This window comes from Eumetopias jubatus, unplaced genomic scaffold (assembly GCF_037043125.1).
Source record: "Eumetopias jubatus isolate StellerSeaLion01/CBP00866 unplaced genomic scaffold, mEumJub1_p1.0 scaffold_9, whole genome shotgun sequence".
NCBI lineage: Eukaryota > Metazoa > Chordata > Mammalia > Carnivora > Otariidae > Eumetopias > Eumetopias jubatus.
Window position 1 is genome coordinate 53,540,502 of NW_028274815.1, and position 27,487 is coordinate 53,567,988.

Below are 27,487 nucleotides of genomic sequence, written 5' to 3' on the forward strand. Positions count from 1 at the left end.
GTTCTCTTAAGTCAGTGCTAATTTGTTTATTTATTTATTTATTTTTTTTTTAAAGATTTTTAATTTATTTTTTGACAGAGAGAGACACAGCGAGAGAGGGAACACAAGCAGGCGGAAGGGGAGAGGGAGAAGCAGGCTTCCCGCAGAGCAGGGAGCCCAATGCGGGGCTCGATCCCAGGACTCTGGGATCATGACCTGAGTCAAAGGCAGACGCTTAATGACTGAGCCATCCCAGCACCCCTGGTCAATCCTAATTTAAACATAGGAGACTAATTTGGAGAGGTTTTTATTCTTGCTGAGATGTAACAAACTTCCCTGAAACCGATTGCAAATTTCTGGGGGAAGGAAGGGAAGAAAATGAACTCCCATGTACTTGAATTATTCACATTTGTCATTTTATGGAATCCTGACAAGTAGGGATTATTAGATCACTTGTGCACGAGGAAAGGGAAGGCTGAGAGACTTAAATGAAGCCACAAGGTAGCACTGGGATTTAACTTGGGTCTGTCGATGCTAAAACCCTTGATCTCTTTCTCCACACAATGCTGCAGCCAGTTTCAGATAGAGCCATCTCTGTCTTCCCCTTCCCTGTGTCACCATTTAAATTCAAGCCTCCTGATCCACGCATGGGTCAGTGCAACAGCCTATTAACTGGTTCCCAACATATTAGACCCATTATTCTGAGCTTTGGTACGACAACTGTCATCTGGCTGCTCTCTAATGCAAGACATCTGTGGCCCAATTGTACATATAAATTAAAAACGCTATTAATATCTAGTCAAACTTGTATGACATAAAATTCCTTAAAATACAATATACTTTGGCACCGTAACATTTATCCTAGATGAAGATTGGCTCGCAATGGTCATAGAATTAGGTCCATACTTTTTAGTCTGACCATCAAGGTGGTGAAATCTCATTCATGTGCACCTTGCAGCCTTGGGCGGGAGGGTGGGGGGCCGCATACTCCCTCCTCTCCAGCCTGGGATGTGTTCTCATTGTTGTTGGCCACAGGCACTTAATGAGCTGCATCCTGGTTTTGGACACCTGCTACCTCAGCCTTCCACACCCTGGCTGCTTGACGAAGTCCCAACTTGCCTCCACCGCCCAGGACAAGTCCTACCTGTCCCTGAGGAGGCCTCCTGTCCCCTCAGGCTGCCAGTGATGGCCCTTTCTCTGTTGCTCTCAGTCCCTTCAGCTCTCTCTGCCCAGAGAGTGACCTTGACGGCCATCTGTTCCATCTCCTGAACCAGTCTGTCCATGCTCTGATGTCAAGACCACGTCTTATGCTTGTCTGCCTTTTCCACAGAGGCATGGTGCCCCAGCAGCCGTTTGCTGACGAGGATCATGCTTAGCGAATGGGGTGGACATTTCCAGCTCTTGGGTTTGCTCTGTTCATTTTATTTTCAACAATCAGTGTTGTCAGAACAGAGGAGTTTACTAGAGACACAATGAAACAACTTCAGAGGAAAACTGAAGTCAGGAGTTTCAAATGCAAAAGGCTTCTCTTTGAAGCGAAATGACTGGTAGGAACCGCAGGATCGCGGCGCCTGGCTGGCCCAGTCAGTGGAGAGACAGAGGCAGAGGGAGAGGCAGACTCCCTGCTGAGCAGAGAGCCCAATGCGGGGCCCGATCCCAGGACCCCGGGATCATGACCTGAGCCGGAGGCGGATGCTTAACCATCTGAGCCACCCAGGCGCCCGGGAATGTTTATTTCTTTACACAGACACGCATCTGCTTTAAAGTTGCCAATATGCGGGAAGGAATGTCTTATCAGCACACATAAAACAGCGATTTTTAATTATCTTAATTGCCTAGGAACCAAAGTGATTTAAAAAATTGTTCCCCCCTTCTGCTTAAATGATTAAATTAAATGAAAGAATTCAATACTAAATCACATACAGTATGATCACAACTGAATAAAGAAAAGATAAAAAATTATAGATAAGGGCAAAAACTCTATTAACTAAGCAAACACATTTTTGGTGAGTGCGAGAAATGGTGACAAGAATGACACCAATGGTGACAAGAATGTCGCAGAGGATGATCACACTGGGAGAAGCCACTGGACTGAGCAATATTTTCCAAAGTATATCGAAAGCAGTGCTTGGGAGGAAATTAGTTGCTTTCTCTTTTCAAATGATGGGGGCCACCACTAGCCCACACGGTTTTGACTCCAGTGCTCCCACAGCCACTGCTCCGGCTCTCCCCTCCCATCTTCCACGAAGCTTCCCTCCTGCCCCCATCATTCCTATCAACCTAGGTCACCAAGGTCACCAAGGTCACCATAACCTTCTCAGTGCTAATCTAATTAGACGGCTGGTGCCAACGTGCATCCAAATTTTCTACCACTTGACATTGTCGACTCCACGCTCCTCGGTGATGTGTCTTCCTCTCTCCGTTTCCATGACCCCAGGCTCTCCTGTTGCACCTTTTCTTTCTCTGGCTGGTCTTTCTTAATTTCCTTCTTGCTCCCTTTTTCTTTCCCCACCACAACTTGAAGGACAAGACCCTCGGGGTTCCCTACTTAACCTATTTCTCTTCTCTGTCTACACAGCCTCCCTGGTACCTCATCTACTCACATGAGGCACAAACTGCCATGCTGACGACCCCCCAGTCTTTGCCTCCAGCTCAGAACTCTCACTAAGCAGAGCTGCCTCAGACCCAGGCCGGGACTGGCACGCGGCTGGCGGGGCATCTCGGGCACAGGCTCTAAGGAGGCGCTCCCTCTCAGGACCCCGCGGGTGCCGGGCCTGCATGCGCACGCCCCCGAGAGGGAGCACCTCCCCGGCCCGCGCCTGGCCGGCTCCGCCCGGATGCCCCCCAGCGCCTCCAGCGTGCCAGGTTCCGAGGCTCAGCCCTCATCTTCCCTTGCAAAGCTCTCCTCTTCCTGCTCTCGTCCTGGCGGTGTCACTGCCAGCTCGCACCAGACTCTGGAGGCCCCTCAGCCTCCACACCCAGTCAGTTACCAAGTCCAGTTGCTGTGTTTCGTCAGCACCTCTGGGACCCGGACTCTCCCCCGGCCCACCGCTGCTTCTGCTCGGCCGCTCTCGCCGCCACCACCTCTGCGCGGCAGCCGGAGGGACTGCTTGCTCTAAAGCACAAATCGGATCACGCCCCTGCTTAAAACACTTGCTGTGACTCTCCACTGCCCTCGGAGTGGGCTGCCACGACCAACACCCCTCGGGGTCTCCTCTCACTGCCTCACATTCTGTCCTCCACCGTACCCCACTCCTTGTGTCTCCTGGAAGGAGCTGGAGGCCCACCCTGGGGTCCTTGCTCCAGCTTCCTTCTCTCTGGGATGTCCTCCCTTCTCAACTCTCCTTCTGCTCTCAGCTTAAATGTCACTCCTAGAAGCTGGTTTCTACTCCTGCCTGGTGAAATGCCCCTTCTGGGTGTGTCCCCCACACCTCATGGACTCTGCTCCCTCACACAGCCTTTCACATGGGCGATGTTTGGACACTTGCCTGTTTGTCCCTGCTCTTCAAGGATGAGGACACTGCTTATTAATCAGGAGCAGCCAGCACAAACACAGCTCATCTCACAGAAGATGCTTGACAAATATTTGCTGAATGCATGAAGGACTTGAAGAGTCCTTAGTATCTGATAGTCCTGGATTCAAGGCCCCGATCTGCCCCTTGCTGTTGGGAGTTAGCTGGACACTTGGGTAGTGAGGGCCAGGGCCCCCAACAAGATAACAGGGGGCCAAGATGCTAAGATGAAACCGTACTAGCATCCTGTTTTACAGCTTAGACAAGACCACAAGAGCATCCTGTCTGGCAGCTTCTGCGGAACTGACTTCTGCAAGACATCCTGAGACAGAACAATTAATCATAAAACATCGGTCACTATCACAGGTTGAGGCAGTTCATCTCCACATGTCAGCCCAAAAGACCATCAACACGTGAACAATAACCCAGTAGGTAGGCAGGTGCATGATCAAAGCCCTGATTGGCACACCTTAGCAGCCAATCCACAGGGGGCCCCTGCTCAGCTTGCTCAAGATAGTTCTGTAAAAAAGCTTACAAAAAACCCCCCAGATTTGAACACCAAAACGGCAACCCTTTTGGGTCCCCTCCCTCTCCGGGAGCTTTGCACTATCACTCGATAAACGTGCTTTGCTGCCCACCACTCTTCCTCTGGTCTACTTCTTCATTCTTTGAAGTGGCGTGACCAAGAACCATGGGCACTTGGGGAATAAAAATCCTGTAACATTACCAGCAGCGTACCCTTGGCAAACTTAATAACCTACACTAAGCCTCAGTTGCTTCTCTGTAAATAGAGATCATCGTCATTCCCCAAATGACTGTGAATGGGTTTGTGCTTCCATAACCATCTGCGGTCAATACAGCGCCTGACCCTCTCTTCTCTTCCAAGTCCTACACTCAATTCCGCGAAGCCAAAATTCAGTCCTATTCTAATCGGTATCCCTAGTGCCCGGCCCCGTGATGGGTTCTTAGCGGGAGCGTAATAGATGTTTGATCAAAGAATGTTTGAGGGAAGGCAACCCAGTTAAAGAGGGAAGAAGAAAGAGGTAATACAGGGAATGTGGACAGTGGGGAACAGAGAGAAAGAGGCAGAGCCCAGACACATTCTCTGAGTTGCTTTCGTTACAGGCGGCTCATCTGCCTTCGAAGGACCGGGCTGAGCACGCTCTCTGCGCTCTGAGCTAACCTGCCCGGCTCTCTCTGGCCTTGGCCACAGTAGGGTGACTCGATGCCCATGTGACCTGCCTCGATCCCTTATTGAAAACAGCTGCACAGACAGCAGCCAGGGGCTGGGGCTCTAGGAGAGGATTTCACAACCTCTGGGACTGAGCTTCAGATAAGTTTCAAACATTGTTTATGTACATTTACGTGTGTGTGTGTTTCCTGGGGCTTTTCTGACGGCAAGGAGGCCCGGCCTTGCAAAACAAGCTCAGAGTGTGCCTCTGAGTTTTTTGTTCTTGCTGATAGTAATGGAATGTACCCGCCTCCTGATGTCAGATCTGAGAGAAACAGAAGACCTGAAAACAAAGAAGGCATCCAATTCTAGTGGGTGCCACCCAGAGCAGTGAAGGCGGATGGCCCAAGCCGAGGTAAAAACAACTGGGGAGGGGTTAGACTGGTCAATATATTGATTGAATTCCATCCAGAAAAAAACTATATGAGGCAGAGTTATCGTTCCTCTTTTCCATCCTTTTTCCCTAAGCAGTAACAGTAAGATAGCAGCCCGAAGCGATAGTAATCTTCCTGGTAGGAAAGGGCCTGGTGAAAGCCCATGAAGATAGTAATCATCCATTTCCCTTATGCCTTCGAGACACAGACGCAGGGTTCTGAAGGAGTGTGGAGAGTTGCCTTCAAATTGATGGAGAAGCAAAGAGAAGATGCTGTCTTGGATGAAAAATAGGGAATTAGACCAGATCACCGGTTCTTAACCCTGGTTGCTGTTGGAACCACTTGGGGAGTTTCTTTTTTTTTTTCTTTTTTAAAGATTTTATTTATTCATTTGACAGAGACAGAGACAGCGAGAGCAGGGACACAAGCAGGGGAGTGGGAGAGGGAGAAGCAGGCTTCCCGCGGAGCAGGGAGCCTGACCCGGGGCTCGATCCCAGGACCCTGGGATCATGACCTGAGCCGAAGGCAGATGCCTAACGACTGAGCCACCCAGGCGCCCCACTTGGGGGGAGTTTCTAAAATCCCAGTGTCAAGACCTCATCCCAGATCAATGAAATAGAACCTTTGAGGTGGGATCCTGGGGTCAGTGTTGTTGTTGTTGTTGTTGTTGTTTTTTAAGATTTATTTATTTATTTTGCACAGAGAGAGAGTGAGTGCAGGCGGGGAGAGGGACAGGGAGAGAGAGAGGGAGAGAATCTTCAGCAAAGTCCCCACTGAGCATGGAGCCCGCTGCAGGGCTCAATCCCACCACCCTGAGATCATGTCCTGAGCCCAAACCAAGAGTTGGATGCTCAATCAACTGAGCCGCCAGATGCCCCCCTACCCCCGTGTTTTAAACCTCCCCAGGTGATCACAATGTGCAACCAGATTGAAAACCACTGGATTCCATGAACCCTGATCTCTGAAGTTCCCATATATCCCTGTGTTTAAAATTAGGGGGTTCTTTCTAAATCAAGCTATTTTGGGGGGCTTTTTTCCGGTCTTAGCAAATCTGAAGCCTCAGAGTGTCACGCTGAGATATGTGTTTTAGAAAAAGCAGAGCATAGCTGTATATTGGAGGCAGGGGAATGGTTTCAGCAAAGGGTATCATATGCTTAGTGAACTCTTTTATATTTTAGGATCAGATATGTTGCTCGTTTGCTACTTAAGTGGTTTCTTCTGGCATTTTCTCTTATATATTGGCCCAGGGCTTTCCTGGTGGGTACCAGCGAACAATAGGACTGTGAGCCCACCCCGGGGTGGTGGCCGACTGGAAGCTCAGGTCTCCTGCTGTGGTCCCATTCATGTTTTCCCTGACCTGGGGCTTGGACAGCTCTGAGGTGGTGGGCGCCAGTCCCAGGGAAGGGTGTGGCTCTGGGCTTGGGCCTCTGCAGGCTCCTCAACTCTGCGGTGGAGGCTGGAGGCACTCAGCCCTTTGGGCAGGCAGCCTCAAAGGCTCTGTTGGTGGGCCCCTGTCTGCATCTGCAGGGCTGGGGTGGGTTAACTGTGGGGAGAATGGGGCAGACAGGAACAGAGAAGGAAGAACGGCCAGGTTTCTGTGAGATCAACATGTGTTTGAAACAATTCAGAATGCAACAGAGAATGTAATTAGGTGATTTTTGTTTTTGTTTTTGTTTTAAAGGAAAAATCCAGAACCTGTGACTCTTGTTCACGAGCACATGCCTGGATGTAGTCATTTTGAGTTTATGGAAAATGTGGTCAGCCCCATAAATCAGTGCTAAGGAATTCTGACAGAGTCATCACCGGGTAAGTGATGCAGATTTGTAGCGAGTCTCCTGAAGTTATGCAAAAACAAAAAAGAATAAGCATGTAGACAAACATGTCCTCCCTCCCCTGGAACTCTTTTCCTGAGTTGCCACAAGGCAGCTGTGAAGTGCCCTTCCTACCTCTTCTCTGGCCTTTCTCATGTAATCCATGTGTACATCAAGATGTCTGGGGCCATGGTCATGACTATAAGGACACAATTCTTGGCATCTGTTTCTCCCGTGTGTCTTAAAATTTTATCAGGATTTCTACAAAGGAAGCCCATTTAAAAGTAGGCGGGACAATAATCCATTTGGGACATCGCTGAGAATATGGTCAAATGTATCCTAACTCTTAGACCTTCTGTACTTCCAATCTATTATTTTGTGTGATCGGAGAATGAAACTTCAAGGTGGTACTGTGTTTCTCAGAAGAGTAGAGCACATCTTCAAATGTTAATGCAAACTTCCATTCAAAATTCGCAACTAGGAGGTTCAGTCTAGGTGTGATTCATTAGAGGACATTCCATCAGTTTGCATTCCATTGTTGTTGGATTTATCCCTTTGGCCTTTTCATGCCAAACAGTGTTGGATCTTGTATCTTATCCATGACACTATTGCCTACGACTTCTCAGGTTGACTCAGCTTATGAATTTGTTTCTGCCAAACCGGTCAGTGGGGGATGGAATGTTAATAAATCTCAGCAGAGATGTTTCTCAGGTGCTCTGCAGAAAACGGGCTTGTCAAGACCAGCATATTCTGTCACAAAAAATAGTACTGCTGAACCTGAGTTTAGGTATCTTATTGTTTTTTTTTCTTAATCTGTTAGCTGAGTCTCAATGCATGCTAGAAAAACTTCATTTCCCATGGAAAACAGATGTATAATTAACAAGGCCAAATACCACCCCGAGTTTACAAAGTTTACGGCCTAGGCTCATTTCTGTTAACTGTGGAGTTTGTACTTTTAACATTTGCCATCACAGTGTGTTCTTGTGGACTTTCACAGCTAAACTACGAATTCCATATGCCATGAGAGCCAAGTCAGCTCCGCATTTATATGACCTGGTTTCTTTCACATCATACTTGCCTGCTGTCCCTGCCACAACCAGGAACAGCTAATTGCCCCTGCTATGAAACTTTAGACCAAACCCCCTCACCCACAAACCACCCATTGTCACCAGGTGCATAGGAAGAGGGGCCTAATAGGCTGTGCTCTTCTGTTTTATGAGTTGTGCCGTGTCAAAGAGTGAGCAGGGTAAGCAAGTGGGTCCCTGATACACATCAATTGCAATATGCTTTGAATTTCTGCATCAGCCCTTCGCAGATAGTAGAAAAACACAAAGTAAATAATCACAGTTATATTTGCCATTGATAGAGCATACTATGTGTTCACCACTGGACCAAATTTTTTACAAACAGTACCTTCTCCAACCAGCCAAAGTATCATCTACTTTATAAAGATGAAGTTCAGAGAGGCTAAGTAACTTGCCTGGAGTGTTCCCACCAAGAAGGAAGTTCTTTGCCTAATCTGAAAGGAGTTCCAAGTCAGACACCTTTATTTTGCTTTTGGGTTAATGTGTCTGATTCCCAGAGAAGTGGATGGAAGATGTAGTTTGCTGATAGTTGAGGGAGAATTTGGTCCCAAGCTTTGTTATAAAATCTAGGGACGAGAGACAAGTTCTCACAAGAAGACAGCAATAGTGTGATTTCGGCAGAACTGGAGTTGTTTCGAGCATTGTTACTATGTGAACAAAACAAGTTACTCAGCTTCTCTTGTCCTCCATTTTCTCACTGATACAATGAAGATGGGCCAGACGGTTTCTAAGGGTCTCTGCTGGCTCTTCCGTTTCTGCGTCCTCTTAGTTGGAGACACTCCAAGCCTGGCCCTGACCATTTTGGGGCAAATCCTCACCAGGGCAGAAGGCCCTCCTGAGGTTTTGGACCAACTGGGCCCAATACCTGCTGGAAGGTGGTGGGAGTTTTCTGTGGCCCCCATTTCCTCACCCCATCTTGTGGCTCTGGCATCTTGTTGGTCATCACTGGTCATCACTGGCCACTGCCGCTGGGGAGCAGCAGACCTCTCTCTTGGCACAGCCTAGGCCTCTTTCACTCACTGTACCTATAAATTAAGAAGCTCAAGTCCTAGGAAGTTTAACTCAACTTATTTCCGTCAAGATCCTTTCTAGAAAAAACAGGTCAACACTCGAGGTCTTATGGAAACTAGAATTTTTAAAAATTACTATCTGATTTATCACAAAATAAAATAACAGCTGGATATATTTGGAGTTATTCCAGTTCAACGAAGTCAGAGGGAGAGAGAAAAACAATGTGTGTGTGACACCATTAATGAATCCTACCGTGTCTCCTGGCTGTGGACGCATCACAGACACACGATCATATCCTTTCCTTAGTAAGACCCACAAGGCATCCAGTTTTCCCTGAAAAAGACAAAAACAAAAACAAATGCACCAAGATTACAAATGGAACCAGAGCAGTGGCTAGCACAGACACGTAGAACTTTCCATGCTTCTTCAGTCATGTGAACAACATACCACCGGCAATGTAGTTGTAACAGGCTAAGTGACTCTCCAGGCCCTGCAGGAACGTAGGAGGAGAAGAGACCCATAACAGAAGGCTCTGATGCTCATGTGGGGTACATACACCTGAGACTTGGGGGCAGCCCCAAATTTGCAAACACAGAAAAGCTCATTTAGGCTCTCAACTTTTGCTTTTACCACGTTTCTGGGCATATCCTCACACCACAAGTCTAACTTTTCAACTTTCACTGAAGTTTCTTCTGCCCACTTAATGCCCAGAGTTCACAAATGAAGCAATGATGACAAATTCAGGAAAATTACTATACAGAATTGTCAGTGGAGCAAGATCAATAAAAGGCCCCGGGGATGCCGATCCCTGGTTGTCCCCTAGGCTCACTCAGCACCTATGACTTGCTCAGGGATCCCAGGCTCGAGGGACAGCTGACCAAACATCCCACATTGCCCCAAATCACAACCCCTTTGGAGGTGTAGGTAATGGCTTGAATCTGAGAAGAGTGGGTCTGTGAGTGCTGAAGTTTTCAGTGTGTGATGAAGGGAGTCTACTGCCTCTGGCCATTCTCGTTCCCTAGCCGTGCTGAATGAGGCTGATTTCCCCTGCTGCAAATACTAAAAGGAAATAATGACATTTATTTAGCTTTGCTCTATTAACCCTTAATATATTACCTTCCAGGGCAGAAAGGACTTGGCAAATGTGATTAAGTTAAGGATCTTGAGATGGGGAGATTATCCTGGATTATACAGGTGGACCCAGTGTAACCATGTGGATCCTTAATAGAGCAGGAGGGTCAGCGTCAGAGAAGTTGTGTCAACAGATGGAGAGTCAGAGTGATACCTGTGAGAAAGGTTCACCTCACGGTTGCTTTGGAGAGGGAAGGGGGCCAGAAACCAATGAGTGTGGGCAGCCTCTAGACTCTCGAAAAGACAAAGAGATGGATTCTCTCCTAGAGCCTCCAAAAGAGATGCAGCCCTGGCCTTGCCTTGATTTTAGCCCACCCAGTGAGACCGATTTTGGGTTTCTGACCTCCAGAACTGTAAAGTAATACGTTTGTGTTAAGTCACTAAGTTAGTGGTAGCTTGTTACAGCAGCAATAGGAAACTGATAGAGCCCTTATTAATCCCTGACATAGTCTGTGTTTATTTGCCTATTTTCTATCTCTGCCAATCGGAATGTCAACTCCATGAAAGCAGCAGTGTCGCTGGGTTTGTCAACTGCTGTCTGCCCAGCCCTAGGGGAGCATCTGGGGCTCAGTAAATATTAGTTGGATGAACAAATGAATTCCGTGCTTCTAATTGCTGGGCTGGGTGCTTTCAAAGGGGTCTTCTGCCAGAGTCCAAAAGGATTATGGAGAGGAAACGGAAGGTCAGACTAACAACTAATTTGCCTAGGCACACAGCTTGTAAATTGGAGAGGTGTGATTGGACCCCATGGCTGTGTAATTCCAAAGCTCATATACTTTATATTATACCAACTGTAGATTCTTCCTCATGCATGCCTTCTGGCTGGAGTACTTGAACTTAGATCTTTTAGAATAGGGTTTCTAAACCCTTGGTTGCAACTCTTCAAGCCCTCATGAAACAATTTTGTGTATTAGGACCAGAAAGTTTAAGAAATAAAATAGAAGAGGAAAGAAAATACTTGAGTCACCTGCACATGGTGAAGATAACTATTGTTTTGTGACAAATTCGTATCAGTTAAATGTGTCTGGGTGTGTATACCGTATACCGGTGGGTGTTTTTGTGCGCACACAATGCACACATAGGTATATACTGGGCCAAACTGTACTTCCTACTGGGGTCTCGGTGAGGTGAGGCATGTTTGAAGGCTGTCAGCTGGAAGAGGTCTCTACAGGATGGTTCTGAAAGGCTGGGGAAGTCCAGAGCCCTTCAAGTTGCTTGACACAAAGCTTTTATAGCGGAAACACCAATTTAAGAATATCATCCTGAAGACTTCATGTTCTGACATTGTTTTCTGGTGGGTTATATTCAAATACAAAAAAAAAAAAAAAATCTGCTCTTGAACCTCTATCAATGCTTGCTCAAGTTCTTGTGGGTTAAATTCTGTCTTGCTAAGTGTCATGTTTCTCATCTCTTTTGGCAAGGTATTTACGGAAGCCTCTAAAAATATTCTGAAATGACTTTAGAAAGCTGGATGGGACTGCTGCTGTGTTCAGCATGGTTTTCTGCATTAAACCATTTCAATCATCAGTTAAATGTTTCCCTTTAAGGTTCCTTGGGATAAGCATTTATATTTCAGGATAAAACCAGGTGGGTTTCCTGGACGAATGCCTCTTTTCTTTCCCTATTTTGGGGGACGCCCAGTATTTGTCTTTGCAAATCAGCCCACCCACAGCGTTCTGTGTGCTAATCACTCAACTGCTTCACACACAAGGAGCAATAAGACGGGGCTGGAAGAATATTTGCAGAAACTTAAAGCTAAAGCTAAACACAGAGCAAAAGACCAGAGACCACCTAGATGTGTCATACCACGAGAATCGGTAGTAAGTCAGGTTTTCTGGTGGCAGTGGGTCCTAGTGTGATACTTAAGCACAAAGGGACAATTCAGACAGCCTGAGTTTGTATTCTGGGTCTGCCCCTCCCAGGTCTGCGGCCTCAGGCAAGCTGGTTCGTCTCCCTAAGCCTCATCTTTAAAATGGACCACAATGGTACAATCTACCCTATAGACTTGTTACAAGGCCTACAGTTAGATATTGGAATAGATACTCGTCTCATAGAAAGTATTCATTAAATGTTATCTATGGTCATGGGAAAGTCGTTAAAATGATCATCTGGGAGGCTCTGTAGAAAGACATAAAAGAACGTAATACAGAGTGTAAGAATCCAATAATGTGAACTTTACCAGTCCTCCATTCTGTGCTCCTCCACCCTCTTCCCTCCTTCCTTCGGGCCACACTTCTCATCACCCTCCAGCCCGCCATCGTCTGGCCTCTCTGGCAATGTTTGGTGGCCGCAACACTCCACTAAAGCTCCACCTGCTCAGACCACCCACGGATCCCAAGCGCCAAATGCCTTGGCCACTGCTGGGCCTCATTTTACTCGATTCTGAGATCTGATGCACTACGTCTCTCCCTTCTGCACACTCTCCTTTGGCCTCAGTGCTCCTTCCTACCTCTCGGCTTAGTCCTTTTCAGCCTCTACCTGGTGTTCCCCTCAGCTCTCGCCCAGCCTCTCCTTCAGGCTGAGTGTTTCCACTTGGGGGGCTCTCACCAAGTCTCTGGGGTCAGCTTCTGTCTGTCTGCTGATGGCTCACAAATTCTACCTTCAGCTTAGTCCGCTCTTGAATTCCAGATCCAATTACCTACCAGATCTTAGTTGTAACGCAGATGTAGCACGGAACGATCTTTCCCCAACCTGCTCCCCCTTTTGCATACCCTGCTTGGTTCCTGGCACCTCTGATATCTCCCTGGGCAAGCCGGACACCAGAGAATCATTGTCACATCCTCTCCCTCGGCCAACTCCTCCTATCCAACTTGAACCGTGTCCCGTGAACATTCCGTCACAGCTTTCCTGTCACTGCTTCCTGTCCACTCTGCCCCACAGTCTCCATGGCTACTCCCTTGGCCCAGGCCCTCGTCATCTGTCACTCATCCTGTGAACAGTTTCCTGATTGGTCTTTTACCTCCAGGCTCTCAGTACTCTCTCCTGTTTGATTAATAGCGGGTTTCATTGCTAGCTCGAATGGATGCTTTGCCGTTAATAAAATAAACCAAGAAACATCTTACTAGCAGTATGAATTTAGGCAAGTTACCTAACCTCTCTGTGCCTTAGTTTTTCCCTCTGTAAATGGGAGTAGTAGGAATTTCTACTTTTGAGGGTTGATGTGAGAAATAAAGGAGCGAGTGCATGGAAAGCCTTTGGAATTGGGACCGACTCACGGTATGTGTCTCACCCAGGGGAGGGCTTCATCTGGGTGAGTTGCTGTCCTTGGGCTCCTCTGGCCAAGGTGAGACTAGTTAGTTAGTCCTAGTCATACTCCCTGGGTTCTGAGTGCTGGTGGTCCCACAGATGAGCCCAAAGTCCCACCTCTGGGGCATAGGAAACAATCTGGGTAATTGACACTTCTAACACCTTGTTCTGCTCCCACAGCAGGTAGCTTTTATGCAAGAGCTAGAGTAAGTTTAGAGTGAGTGTGTTTATAAACAAGAAGAGGATAAAAAAATTACTCTCCGAGGTCAAGGAGAAGGGCGTAACAAAGGCTGTTGGGGCCTTTCTTTTTCTGAATGCGGGCAGAAGCCTGTCATTTCAAGACAGCAGCTAATGAGGTTATTAATAATATCCCTTTGGGGCGTGAAAGGCCTCAGGGGATTTTTTCCAACCAGTCCCTGGGCTTTACCCAAAGTCTGGGGAGGAAGGGGCCTTTGAGTTGACTCCACTGTTTACCTCGGATTTGGGTGTCAATCATACACAGGCCTGTCCATAGGATACATTTCAAGACACTGGTCCCTCCCCGGAAGAAACACCCAACTGCTGCTGGGAAGCTGAAACAGAGATCTTCCCATTACCCTCAGGACCCTCTGTCAGAATATATGAGCTGACATTTAAGTATAGCTTTCTTTCATAGGAAGTTGACACATCTTGACTGTAAAATGAGAAATTTACCAATTCCAACCTCCCAAACTATACCTCAGGCTCAGACAACCTTCGAATCCACAAAGGCATGCAAACTGGGAGCTCTATGTCAACTTTAGTTTTTGTTTCTTCCTAAACAAGAAGACAGGGCCGGGAATGTTTATGCGACCCTCATTCAAAGCATCCTGGTGCCTGGGGTTTGTGGCTGAGCTTCCTTTTCTCTCCTTTTTAAAATTTTGGCCAGGCAACAGCTGTGTCTTCTCTTTTGGTTTGTCTGCCTTAGCTGCTTGGAAGTTAGTCAGAGGTTGAGAATTTTGAGGGTAGTCCAACGATAGGGCTGTTACAGACTAACACTGGAATTTTTACACCTTAAAATATATGGTAAATATTGTGACCCATGCTTCTCCTCAAATGAAATAAATGAATGAATAATGTTGGAAACACACACTCTCTCTCTCTCTCTCTCTCTCTCACACACACACACACACACACACACGCACACTCGCACACACTCACAAAGGATACTTTTTGCTTTGCTGTTTCTGAGTTTTGGTCATTGTTTAAAAAAAGTTTGGAGCCCGGCCTCTTTCTTTCTGTGCCGATAGTGCTCTTGCAAACATGGTGAATGTTCCTAAACCCGCCAGACTTTCTGCAAGAAGTGTGGCACGCACCAGCCCCACAGTGACACAGTGCAAGGAGGGCAAAGATTCCCTTTATGCCCAAGGAAAGCGGCGTTATGACAGGAAGCAGAGTGGCTATGGCGGGCAGACTAAGCCGATTTTCCGGAAAAAGGCTAAAACTACAAAGAAGATTGTGCTGAGGCTTGAATATGTTGAGCCCAACTGCAGATCTAAGAGAATGCTGGCTATTAAGAGATGCAAGCAGTTTGAACTGGGAGGAGATAAGAAGAGAAAGGGCCAAGTGATCCAGTTCTAAGCTTTATATTTTGTGAATATTATGAAGACAATAAAATCTTGAGGTTATATTCACTTCATTTGGTTGCAGTTGGTCTTTTAAGAGGGAAATAAACTAGTGTCATCAATTAAAAAAAAAAAGTGTGGAGCTATTATAAAAAGTTGCCAGAGAGGGACAAAAAAAGTCTGTTCAACATCAGCAGGCCATCTGACAACACTTAGGCTTCAATGTGTCTTCCTGGGCTACATACAGCTCCATCCAGTACAGTCTCATGACTAAATGCTGCTTGATTACAAGGTCAAGGTGCCTTAGGCCAGGGATGAAGGTTGCCCTGACAGAAAATGAACAGAACAGAAGACCACCCCCTGCCAGGCCCTGCAAGTAGTATGGGCTGACTTGGCCCCTTCATGGTCTGGCTCTCTTGCAAAGAACAGCCGGTCTGCCTGGCCATCCAGGGTCTGGCTTTTGTCCTTTGGCTATCATTTCTGTCATTTCCAGTCATGTGGAGGAGCTACTGGAAAGGGAGAAAATGGTTTCTCTAAAGGCTGCAAGCCTTCCAGCAAACCTGAAAACTATCCTGGTTTTAATCTATCTGGAGGCCATCTATCTGGGCATTACTTAACTTGTCTGAAATGGTCCGTCCCAATTTAATGAGAAGCATGGGGTGCTGTCAATCCACGGGGTGAAAGCTGAACAAAGGCAAATTAAGGCCAAATATCAGAAAATTTCCTGGTCATGAACCTGGAATGAGGAAAGGGTGAAGTGTGGCTGCTGTGGTCAGTGCCCTAAATTAGACTGGGGAATGGTGGAGAGAAGCCCATTGTGGACTTCTTCTCTTGACGAGTCCCCACTGGGTTTACACAGCAAAAGCACTCACCTGCTTCTCTGCTCCTCATATCTATTTCATAAGATGATGAAAAGAGTGAGTCAAATGCAATACATTTAAAGATGTATATGATTCTGGCTACTTTCACTGGGGGAACTAAGAGTCTTCCCAGTGTCTCTTAAAAGTTTTGCACTAGGTGGGAGTATTGGCCCTATTGATAGTGGGGGCAGAGAGTAGACTGGTCACTCTCCTTGAGCTGCCTGCCCCCCACCCTCTCTCTGCCTTTCTCTACCTTCCCAGCTCTATGCCCTAGAAGCCTGACCTCTACAGATAACACCATCTGGTTTCCTTTCAGTTTGGCTAGTAGGTGGTACCGGAGGAGACGAGGGCAGGGTGAGGGAGAGGTGGGGGCATTCTTTCCTTCTGTTCCTTCCCTGACCCCCTGCCTTCTTCAGTGGCTGTGTTCTTATACGATAGGGATCTGCAAACACTTTCCATAAAGGGCCAAAGAGCAAATATTCTAGGCTTTCTAGCTCAAGAGACAAACTCTAGGATATTATATAAGAACTTACATAACCATTTAAAAACAAGGAAAACCACTCTTAGTTTGTGGGCCATATAAAAACAGGTGGTAGGGCAGATTTAGATTGCTGATTCCCTCTCTATGGCCACAGCTCCCAGTGGGTGGCCCCTTCTGGCCACCGGCTCCAATGACACCGTCTCTCCTCCGTGTTCTTTAGGCCCCGGGGTGCACCTGCTCCCACTGTTGCTAGTCCCCGTATGCCTGGCCATCTCTGTGAGTTCCCTTAACTCTACCCTCGCCAAAAGCTCAGTCCTCTTGAGTGTGCTTCTGTTTCCCACCAAGACCAAGACAAATCCAGCGAGAGGGCTCAGGAAAGGGAAGCAGAGTTTATGGTACTACATGAGGCTAAATGTCTTTCCAAGGCCCAGTGATGTCTACAGGTGCTGTGGCTAAGATGGGGCTCATCATGGAGCACGAAACTGGTTCAACAGTATGAACGCGGAAGTTCTGGTAGCAAGTCTGCCCTTCTTCTGGAGAGACAGACAATTTTACTTTTGAATTCCTTTCTGGGCTTCTGTTCTGAAACCTCCTTGTTCCTGCCCCTCCCTCAACCACCTGGCCAGGAAACACACAAGATGACCTCTTTTTCTCTCCTCTCCTCAAGGAGATGGCAAGAAGAATGTCACCTTCTTCAGCCTGACGGTGCCAAAGTGATCTGTGTGTGTCACAGGAGATAGTCTAACCAGCAGCATTAATAATTAATCCTATGTGTCAGCTCTTTAACAAGAGATGCTGGAGTCCCTGTGCTGGGCCAGGCACCGGGCTGTCTAGCACAGGCTAAAGATGAGCTAAGCACAACTGGTGCCTCCCGGGGTCCAATCTGGTGGGGGGAAGACTCAAGCATGTGCAATCACACCAGCGGGCTATTGTACAGAGTGAGCTGAGCAGGCGTTCGCTTGAGCTGCCCCACCAGCAGGAGGCAGACTGGAGGCTGAGACTTCCGACAAATCGCTGAGTTGTGGTCATGGCTCTTAGCCAAGTGCCAAGGTTCCTGCCCTCAGGGAGCCTCGTATGGAAGGCCGGCTGGAACCTTCGGTGACAATTTCTTAGCCGGGCTTGTTCAATCCCAGATTGCTGGGCCCCACTCCCAAAGTTGTTGATTTAGTAGATCTGGGTTGGGCCTGAGAATGTGCATTTCCAGTAAGTTCCTGGGGGATGTTGCTGCTGCGGGTCCAGGGACCGCACTATGAGAACCAGCAGGTGAACACAATGACTAAGGAGGAGGCCCAAGAGCAGGGGCGATGGAGGGAAGATAATTGGGGGCAACAGAGGGGTATGGCTTAGGGAGTTTGGATGTTAAAAAGGAGGCATGGGTGGAGGGGGGAGGAGTTTCACTGGATGAGAAAAAGTGAGCAAGTGGTGATGGCCTGTGTGCCTTTGAAAGCCTTCGTGAGATGCTAAGTCATTAGGCCTGGGAATCTGTATTTTTAAAGCTCTCAGGGTAACTCTGATACTTACCCAGGTTTGAGAACCTCTGTATGCTTAGTATCTGGCAGTACCCAGCATGACTTGTTGAACTGAACTAATTCCAAGTGGGTGTTGGGAATGTTTTTATATTTCTAAATCTAGTCGTTCTCTATCCCTATTTATTTCATAAATCTCAGTCCTAAACCACCAGTTAGCAGAGGAATGACATGCTCTCGAGCAGAAATTGGATTCTTCAAACAGAATTAGCGTTCTTTCCAAATCCAAGATTACAGAAATGAAAATCTGGCTATAACCAAGTATGTCATGTTAGTCACAAGGTACAGATTCCTAAAAACGACATAATAGAAAATTCCCTTTCTTGTTCATCTCGGAGACTCTGCTTGGCTCCTTCCTGTCTGCACACGCATGCACGCCACTGCATGTTCTGCATGAGAAAATAATTAGAAGCAAACAGCTGTTAGGCAAGCAAGTTACGTTTCGCCCACATCTTTCCAGAGTTCAAGCTATTGCCCCGAGGGGGCGGGGTGGGGGGGGGACTTATCTTGAAAAAGAATCTCCTTGCTTTAAGCACAGCAAACCAAAACGAAAATATAGTGCCGTTAATGTGAGCATGAGCTAGCTTGGCTGAGAAGAGACAACTACCAATGACATTTCACTCCATTGTTTAAAATGGTTATTTCTATTGATTTCATAGGACAAGGGCTGCTCTAAGATGAGCAAATAACTTAGTGAATGATGAGTATTATTTTTGCTTTCATTGGAAGAGGGGTAAGGCTGTGTGGGTGCATGCGTGCATGTATGTGATGAGACCTGGCTCTTCACCCGGGGTCTTGCACTTTGCGGCCTTGGAATTGGCCCAGTTTCTGTTTGCGGAAGAACAAGAGGAAGAGAAGAGAAGCCTTCAGGAAGCATTAACTACCTTCTATGGCTTACACTTCCTAAGAAACCAAAGAGGTTTATGTTCTGGAGCTGTGGAGGGGAAGAAAGATAGTGGAGGAAAAAAGGTGTTTTGCTCGCAGCCAGGAATAGTGAGTCCTAGCTCCAGGGCCAACCCCTGAAAGGCTGGCAGGAGCGCTGGATAAAGAGGAATGGGCTTGTGTTACGGCAAGAGGAAGAGACATAAGGCATCAAGGAGAATGCTGCCATTTTTGTTAGACAGTGGAACTGCCTACCAATGAAGTCGTGAGCTATTATAGAAATTTATAGTCATCTTCTGGGGTTACTACCCCAGTCTCTTGACTCCTAGTCCACTTGCATTCCACTAGTTTGCCACGGTGATTTAAAAAAACCCTAGTCTCAACTTTGATACTGTCGAAATAGAGCAAGTAAGTGCCTGTACTTTTAAGTCCATGATTTTAGAAATGTGTTCCTTTGTGATAATCTGGAATTTGGTTGGATATTTTGTCATGTCAAGAGTCTGATTCTTCCTATGTAAGTGTCTTAGCAGGAGTGATGATGGATTTCTGAGTAGAGAGAGACACACCTTGATCGGGGAGTACCACTTCCGAGGGGAAGAGGGCCGCCGCATGTTGTTGTTGAGATTTCGAGGCTCAGGGAATTCGTATTCCTGCTCCGGCATCTTGACTCTGGCATTCTTTGCCTTTTCCAACTTAGCACCTTCTTCTGTGGAACCCTTTTCTCCCCAACGAACCTAAAATAAGTAACATATGATAAAATAAAATGACAAAATGAAGTATAACGTCCCTGGAGAATAAGCTTCGTACATACATGGGTGACGTGCAATGCAAGTGCTACCCGCTCCCCAATTCCTTTGGGTTTTGAGGGCCAGGGAAGAGGAGGGTGTGGAAAAAGGAAAGAGGAAGGGTTGAAGGGGCAGAGAGAGCAAGCTGGGCAGATGGATGTTTAGGGGAGGAACTGTCCAGGCTGTGGGGACAGCATGTGCAAAGGCCCCACAGGCCCACGTAAGAACTTTGGATTTTATTCCAGTGAGAGCAGAAACCACCGAGGGGTTTGAGCAGATGAGCAAACTATTTTGACTCAATGGTGGGCAAGATATGGGGGTGCACCATTAAAGGGGTATACCTGCCATCTCTCCGTCCACACCCCCATCAGACCTCACGTATGAGTTTTCACCAGTTTTATCTGGTTTTCCAGCACAGAGTAGTTGGCACATAGATGTGAGTACATGAAGCTGTGTTCTTACCTCCATCCTTTTAATGCCTCCAACGCCTCGCCCACCATAGTAAGAGGCATCTACGGTAGGCCACTTTTTCTTGGGCAGACCATCATCATCTTCTTCCTGCAGAAAGATTGTCATACATGAAGGAAGCAAAGCACAACTGCTCTAGGTACATGTGTCCACCTTGGCAAAGTGGATGAGAGTCGACTGCCTGGGCTGAACTCTGGGACCTTCCTTGGGGCAAGTCAGTTAACCCATCTGAGCTTATCTTCCTTATCTGTAAAGTGGGGGTAAAAGCAGAACGACCTGGTTCGATGCTGGCACAATCCTGGGACCTGTTCCCTTGCGCATCTCTACTCCTTCAGAGGGTATTTCATCTAATCCCATCTACGTGCTGATGACATGTGTGTTTATATCTTCATCCCTGACTCCTCTGAACCCAAACGTTGTCTTGAAATTTGGTCTCCTCTCAGGGGACTAATAACCATCTCAAGACTACCACATCAAAGAGAAGTCTCCCCACATCCTCACCTTAAGCCCGCCCCTCCTCTAGTCTTCCCCACTGCCTGGAGCCACTCTTGAATCCTCTCTCTCTCCCCCACTGTCCCTCTCCCAGCTCATCTCAGTTTGCCAGCAAATTCTGTTGACCTTACTTCTAAAAGACCTCAAATCTGTGACTTCTCCACCTCCACCTCCACCCCCACCCCACCCCACTGGTCCCAAGTCCCCTACACTTTCTCCAGGCACCTAGCCGGCCTCCCTGCCGCACTCCTCGCCCACAGTCTGTTCCCCACAGAGCAGCAGAGGAGAATCCCGACCCCAGCTCTGCCCTGCAAACTCTGGCCTTAGCTCACCTCTCCAGCCTTCTTCCTTACCACGCCCCGCCTCCCTGCGCTCCAGCCTGCTTGCCCTCTCCCTGTCCCTCAGAGACTGAGCACATTCCTGTCTTGAGGCCTGTGCACAAGCTGTCCGCTTGCCCAGGGATGCTTCTGCCCTGCTCTTCTCCTGGCTGCCTCCTTCCCGTGACTCTTGGAGAGGGCTTCCCTGGATATCTCTCTAAAGTAGGTCCAGTCTTTTCATCCCATCAATCTGTTTCATTTTACATAATGGATCCTAACATGGCTTGATATTTATTTACTATTGGTCTCTCCAGGCTGGAATGTAAGAGTTCCATGGAAGCTCCTGTTTATTTGTCAGGTTCACCATTGCATTTGCAGCTTTTTGAATGGCACCTAGCATGTGGGAGGTACCTAAGAATTGTCTTTTGAATTTATAACCAAGTGAGATGAAATGATTCAAATAAACCAGTTAACTCAGTGTCTGCAGCTTAGCTCAGTGACCGGAAGTTAGTGCTTATTATATTTTTTAAGATGAAGGGAGAAAACACGAGGAACTTGGAACTTTATGGATGAAAAAGGGAAGGATAATTAGCAACACTGTTCCTTATCTTGGTACCGAAATTACTCCTGTTGAGGGGAGAAAAATATCACCATCTACAGTCATGCACAGATGGGTTACAGGCTAGTGGCATGATTTCCTTCCCGGGCGGAGAAAGGAAGCTGAAAAAGGAGTCTCTGCAAAGCAGAAGAATAAGCCAAAGAGGCTGAAATTGTTCAGAACAAGCCTGCTTCCCACAGCCTAGGTTGGCGATATCAGAGAGTCAAGGACTCCGAGTTGTATCCTAGGTGGAGCCTGGTGGAGTCCTAGGTGGAAAGGGGCATCCCATGCAGGAGGCAAGGAACCAAACGAAGACAAATCATCAGCAGGACAGAGATCCAGAGATGACAAAGCAAAGCAGTAACACATTAATGCATTAAAACTCTCTGGGTAACTTACTGTGCTTGGGATGGGCAGACTTTGTTTTAAAAAATTTGAAAATTTTTTATATATCTTAAAGGACATGATCACAGCAGACCAGGGGATTTGCAACATCTTGGCAGCTGATACTTGGGTTGGTCTCTCTTTTTAAAACAGATCTGTCCTTCTTCACCATGGGTCTGTGAGCCCTGAATGCAAGGTGGATTCTGTTGCCCTTGTATTCTAGGTCTTGTACGGAGCCTGGCGCACAGGAGGTGGGCAATAAGCAGGTACCGAGTTTGTGATAACCACAGCTGAATTTATGAAGCCTTTGCCACGCATGTGCCAGTCACTCTTCCAAGTGCTTTACGTGCAATAACCTTTTAATCTCACAGCGGGCAGCTCGGTAGGTGGTGCTGTAGTGTTCGTTTTATGGAGGAGGCATAGAGCGATTCAGTGACTCAGGGCACCCCGCTCGTGGGTGGTAGAGCCCGGGGAACCTCACTCTCGTTTGTTTCTCAGTGTCGGCAAAGTTCTGGGTTTTGTCCTTTGGGTTTTGCTTTTCCAGGCATTTGACGGTATCAGATAAATGCTACTTTTCTGCTTCTCCCCCCTTGTACCTGCACATTTGGAGGCTTTAGGACCGTAAGACATGATAAAATAATAAAACCAAAGAGCCCCCAATATCAGTTCACACTACTTTACCTTAGGAGAGAATTTCAGAAAGCTTAGGATGTTAAACCAAGAGCCTTAGATATCTTACACATACGGTTAAACTATCCCTAGAGGTGGGTGTCTGTGTGTCATATATAAAATATGGCTTCATGGCTGGTCTTGTGCAGTTTTCCAAAGGAGAGAAATGAAATTATATCACCCCAAACTGAATACAGCAGCACCAAGAACATAAGAAACTCCAAGACTAAAGTCGATTTTTTCAACAGGGAACGGAAATGGTCTTAGGAGTCTCCTAAGTTTTTTTTTTTTTTAAAGAGCAGGAGTACAAACACTGGAGACTATTTACTGGAGCCTTTTCATTGCACAGTCAGATCCGAAGAAATGAAGGGACCAGTGGAGTTGAAGCTCTGGTCCTGTTCCCTGATGCCTTGTCCAGGGTCTCCCCACAATGTGCCCCTGGAGCTGCCCTTCCTCATGTGGTCCCTCCCGCCGCGGACTTGCTGCAGGCCCTGGTCTCCACTCTGCTGAGATGTGCAGCAGGGGCTGGCCTTCCCACAACAGGAAATGCCAGGACTTCGATCTGCTCCACCAAGCCTGCCGTGTAATCCCCTGACCCGAGCTTGCCTGCCAAACTTAAACAACAACAGCAAAGACAACACAAAGGCCCAGGGTTTGACCCATGGCGGCGGGAGAGTCAGAATTTCCCTGCAGTTACCATGGCTCTGTTTACACATTCTAGGGATGGGAGGGTTTTGCAATCTTCAGAAGAGAAGGGAATCTTTGATGTGTCTTTTCATTTGGACCCAAACTGATGGAGTAAAATCACAGTCCCCAGCAATGCCACTAAGAACATCGGCAACACCTGAAGCAAATCTCTCTACATCGAATGAAGTAGAAAGTCTCTCTTGGGGAGCCCCCATCACACTGACCTTCAAGGATGTGGCGGGGGGGTGGCAAGGAAGAACTGCCAGGACACAGATCCTTTGCGATTATTAAAAGACAGACGGGATAAGCCAAACTGCTCCGTGTGAGCAAAGTCGTAGGGACGGAGGGTTTGTGGGCCGTCAGAAAAGGACGGGTGCGAGAGAGTGGAGGTGAGCAGCCAGCAGGCTGCCCAGGGCCCACCTGTGAAGAGGACCTCAGGCACCTCCCAGGAGCAGGAATGACAAGGGTGGTGGCCTGTGCTGGGACTCACCCCTGTACTTTCAAACCTTTTCAAACCTCTTTGCAGACGGTCTTGTGCCCGTGGTGCCTTGGCGGTGGGGGGGTGGGGCGAGGGGAAGTGTTGGAATCAGGTTTGCAAGATGGTGCTTGGCAGATGAAGAAGATGAGATACGGCCGAAGCAAGAAGGAGGAGTCAGTGGTGTCTGGAGAAACCGCAGAGATTAGGGAGGGATGCTGGTTTCCCATCAGGGGAAGTTATGTTTAAATCCTAAAGGATGTGGTGGCCCCAGACATCTAGTTGGCTGACGCGTGGGTAAAACAAGTGGCAGCACATTACTCAGATGGTAGACGCCCCTTCTGAGCGGCTGGTCCTCAGGCAGCCCTGCTCCGGGAAGAGAGAGCTCCAGAACGCCGAGCCTGACACACACGTTCGGTTTGCCCATATCTGGGTTTGTCCTGTGCCGCCCTCAGACCCTGAATTTCGCCATCTTTCTAATCATGCCAGGCTTTTGTACAACTCCATGCTTCACCACTCATGGCTCTGTGTGCTCAGAACGTCCTTCCTCTGCTGCTTCTACGCTTCTTTTAGAATATGGCTGGAATGTAAGCTATTCTATGAAGAACTCTCCGATTCCCCCACAGAATTCAAGGCTCTCTCCTGGGCCAAATTAGGCGGCCCACCCCCAATTCACTGCACTGTGGGCACCAGTTGCAACTATTTACGCAAAGGAGAACGTAACTGAAGCAGAGTGGAGCCCAAGGAAACAGTTCCATTACCATTCGTTGAAGGGTAATCCATCTTCAACCCTGAGGAGAAGCCCTCTCTAGCCACAAACAGGGCCCTTTATTTATGTCTATTCTTTCATTTACTCAAGCAGCTGGAGCTGAGCCCCCACGGCTTGCCAGCACAGTGTTAGATTTTGAGAAAAATAGAGTGAAAAGAATAAATCTGCCACCAAGACTGTCTACATTTATAGAAGAGTATGTTTTGTGAGGGTGACGACATAAGTAAAGGACGGAGGCCACTGAAACTCCTGGGACCCCAAGGCTCTGGAGGGCAGAACCCAGAGCAGAACTGGCTGTACTGTCTCATCTGAGGTCTCTGGGGACAAGCCAGAGAGGTCACCCTCAAGGTCAGTCTTGGAGATGAATTCCTAGGAGTGCATTGGCAAGTCAGAAAAATCCAACAACACTTCTCTTTGTAAATACCAGAAATCCCTGCTGACCGAAGATTTCCCCATTCTGAGTTGCATCTCACATGTCATGACCCCGTATCATATCTGTTCACATGCACACACAATGATTAAGGACAGCACCATGATTGTCCCGTATTCTTCAATGAGGAATAGTGTATTTCCTTTTTTAGTAGCGATGTTCCTTTTTTAACCTATTGAAATGCAGAGTACTGAATTCTGGGCCTGTTCTAGGACTACTGCTTGGAGCGTGTGTGTGTGTGTGTGTGTGTGTGTGTGTGTGTGTGTGTGTGTGTGTGTGTGGCGTGCACGCGAGCGCGCATGAGAGTGTGTATTTGATGTCCACTGTAAAGAAGATGCCTGGCAGTCGCTTGGCTCTTCACCCCTCCAGAGTGGGGGGCGACTCTGGCTGTCCTTGGAGACATAGCTGTGAAGCAGTTCAACTTGTCTGGTCCTATACAAGTTATATGATTTTCCCATAGCTCGGTTTTCCCACCTAAAAAGTTCTTGCCACAGAGAAATGTTAGGATGAGTGAGCATGATAATGAACCTGGAAATAAGTTCATTATTCAAGGCCAGGTGCTTATTGTTAATTGTATGCGCACCCTTGTCAACGTCTTCAGTATGCATCCCTCTTGCTCCCAAAGAAACATAGTCACAAAATCCACGGAAGGTGATGTAGAACTAAACCATCAGATGAAGTACTACATTATTGGATTCCCCCTTAAACTGCCAATAATTTGGAGTATCTGGAGACTTTGTGAGAAATCCTGACTCTGCTGCCAATTAGAGAAGACTCTCAACTCAGGAAATACCCCTCTTAGTTGTCAAAATTGAACTTTCTTGCTTTCACTGAGGTCTCGCAATTTCAAGTCTTTTTTCTTTGTCTTCTCTTTATACAGGAGGATCACTGTTGGTTGTGTGGAATCTCAGAAAGTCATGCTTTTTTATATTATGCATTTCGATATTCCCTATTAAAGAGGACCACCAAGAGCTTGTTAGAAAGTTGTGTTCATTCTAAGTTTAGCTATTTAAATAGTAGATATGTCTCCCTTAGGATATGATGCTTATAGAACTGGTTAAAGTTTGGATAATTAATGTTGAGCTTGTTCACATATACGGCAGAGCGTTTGACTTCGTAGAGCCATTAATTGAGTGTTAGACACTGTGTTAAGCTCTTTGGGGATAAGTCCAAGATTAGTGAGCTATAGATCCTGACCTTCAAGTAGCTAATGGTCTTAAATTTTGATGCAGAAGAAAAGGTCAGTAAAATACCCTGGAATGCGGAAAAGGGAAAAATGAGAAATTAGTCCCGATGGGAGCAATTCCAGTGTGTTTTGTGGAGATAGTAGCACATGAGCTGTGCCTGAAGGACTGGTGGGATTTGAATGCAGAAAGCTGGAGCGGAGAAGGTTCTAGAAGTCTAGAATCAGACTATGATTTTCAGGGCACTGTGTAAGATCCTTTGTAGAGCTAAATTATGTTATCAGTTCCTGTGGGATTTATTTATTTTTTTCTGCTGAAACATTAGAAAGGAGATTTGGGCTGCTTAACCGCAAGGCAAAGGAATTATCAGGGCCAACAAAAATGCAAAGTGATCAGTGCCGCCTGCAGCCTGCCCCAGCCAGCCTGGAAACCCCTTCAGGTCTAACACAACCCTTTAGATCTCAAGTATCCCAAGATTGTCCTTCTGTTTCAGAAACCAGGCCTGCCTTCTTCAGGTGAAAGTATGACTTCTCTGGAAATATTGGATGAAACTAGGGGGTGTTGGGTAAATCACACCTCACGGTCTGGTACCTAAGTCCCTTGCAGTATTTTGACCACAATGGCTGCCAGGTCACCTTCCAAAGGCAAACACAGTGTCAGCACCAGAAGAAAGGGCAACAGCTCCTCTAACTGAACATAATGAAGGGAGGGAACATTCTTCACCTCACGGCAAACAGAGCAACTTCATCAAGCGACAGCTTCTTGCCCTATTTTCCTTTGGGAGTATGAGAGAGCCGCACACAAGGGAAACACAGCCAAACAGGAACCCATGGAACACGCCGCAGTGCTTTCTCTTGAAGGATTGAGAAAAGGCTTTGGTGGATGTAAAGAGGGTTTTTCTTCCTCCCTCCTCTTTGCAAAGCAATGTAATTTCCTCCCTTGATTTCTGGGCAGAAAATTTGCATTCCAATAATATGTGCTTTAATTGATTGCAGCTGTTAAATCCCTTGGCTTACGAGCATATGGTTCAGGATATAACAGACCCATGGAATGTCAAATTCAATCATTCTTCTCTCCATATGCAGGAAACTTGACAAAGGCATTGGGAAGAGGAAGGGTGAGGGGGCTGTGCCCAGTTTGCACACAATAGACTTTAGGGGTTGAGGGCAATGAACTTGAATCTTCGCCCCTCTATCTTTTGATCCCATTAAGTTTTCAGACTTGCACCCTGGCTTCTAAATTGGTGAGTGATAGATCCAGGGAGGCCTGTTGCTTTGGGAGCGATCAGAGGATGAGGAGGACAACTCCTGGCCGGGCGCGCCTGCCCGGGGACGCTCCTTCTCACCGTCAGCCCTTAATGCCTCCACCAGATTGTACCCCGGGCCATGCTTGCGCCAGAGCTGCCTACTGGTCAATTTATGGCAGAGTCTAAGATGTTTTCTTTTCCTTTAAATGATGAGGATTTGAGAGCAAGTTCAGGATATTAGCATATCCACTCCCCACTCTCCAATATATTT

The 27,487-nt window shown here is 47.2% G+C and overlaps 1 protein-coding gene, 1 long non-coding RNA gene and 1 pseudogene across 6 annotated transcripts in view; 2 read left to right on the forward strand and 1 right to left on the reverse strand.

The window, feature by feature from the left end:
- Positions 1 to 27,487, reverse strand: part of ANTXR1 (ANTXR cell adhesion molecule 1) — a 211,868-nt gene that overhangs the window by 37,534 nt on the left and 146,847 nt on the right. The window contains exons 15-17 of the mRNA XM_028116302.2: positions 19,960 to 20,055; positions 19,279 to 19,446; positions 9,256 to 9,336 (exon numbers count right to left, since the gene is read on the reverse strand). Of these exons, the coding sequence (XP_027972103.1) occupies positions 9,256 to 9,336; positions 19,279 to 19,446; positions 19,960 to 20,055 (345 nt within the window). The remainder of the gene's footprint in view (positions 1 to 9,255; positions 9,337 to 19,278; positions 19,447 to 19,959; positions 20,056 to 27,487) is intronic.
- The window catches only part of LOC114218938 (uncharacterized), a 44,715-nt gene continuing 22,126 nt past the window's right edge, over positions 4,899 to 27,487 (forward strand). For 4 of the 5 annotated variants that reach the window (XR_003611276.2, XR_015768946.1, XR_015768945.1 and 1 more), the window contains exons 1-2: positions 4,899 to 5,077; positions 6,778 to 6,902. This is a non-coding gene — a long non-coding RNA (uncharacterized LOC114218938). The remainder of the gene's footprint in view (positions 5,078 to 6,777; positions 6,903 to 27,487) is intronic. The other variant, XR_015768944.1, reaches the window with a different exon arrangement.
- LOC114218937 (large ribosomal subunit protein eL42-like) lies at positions 14,662 to 14,979 on the forward strand (annotated as a pseudogene).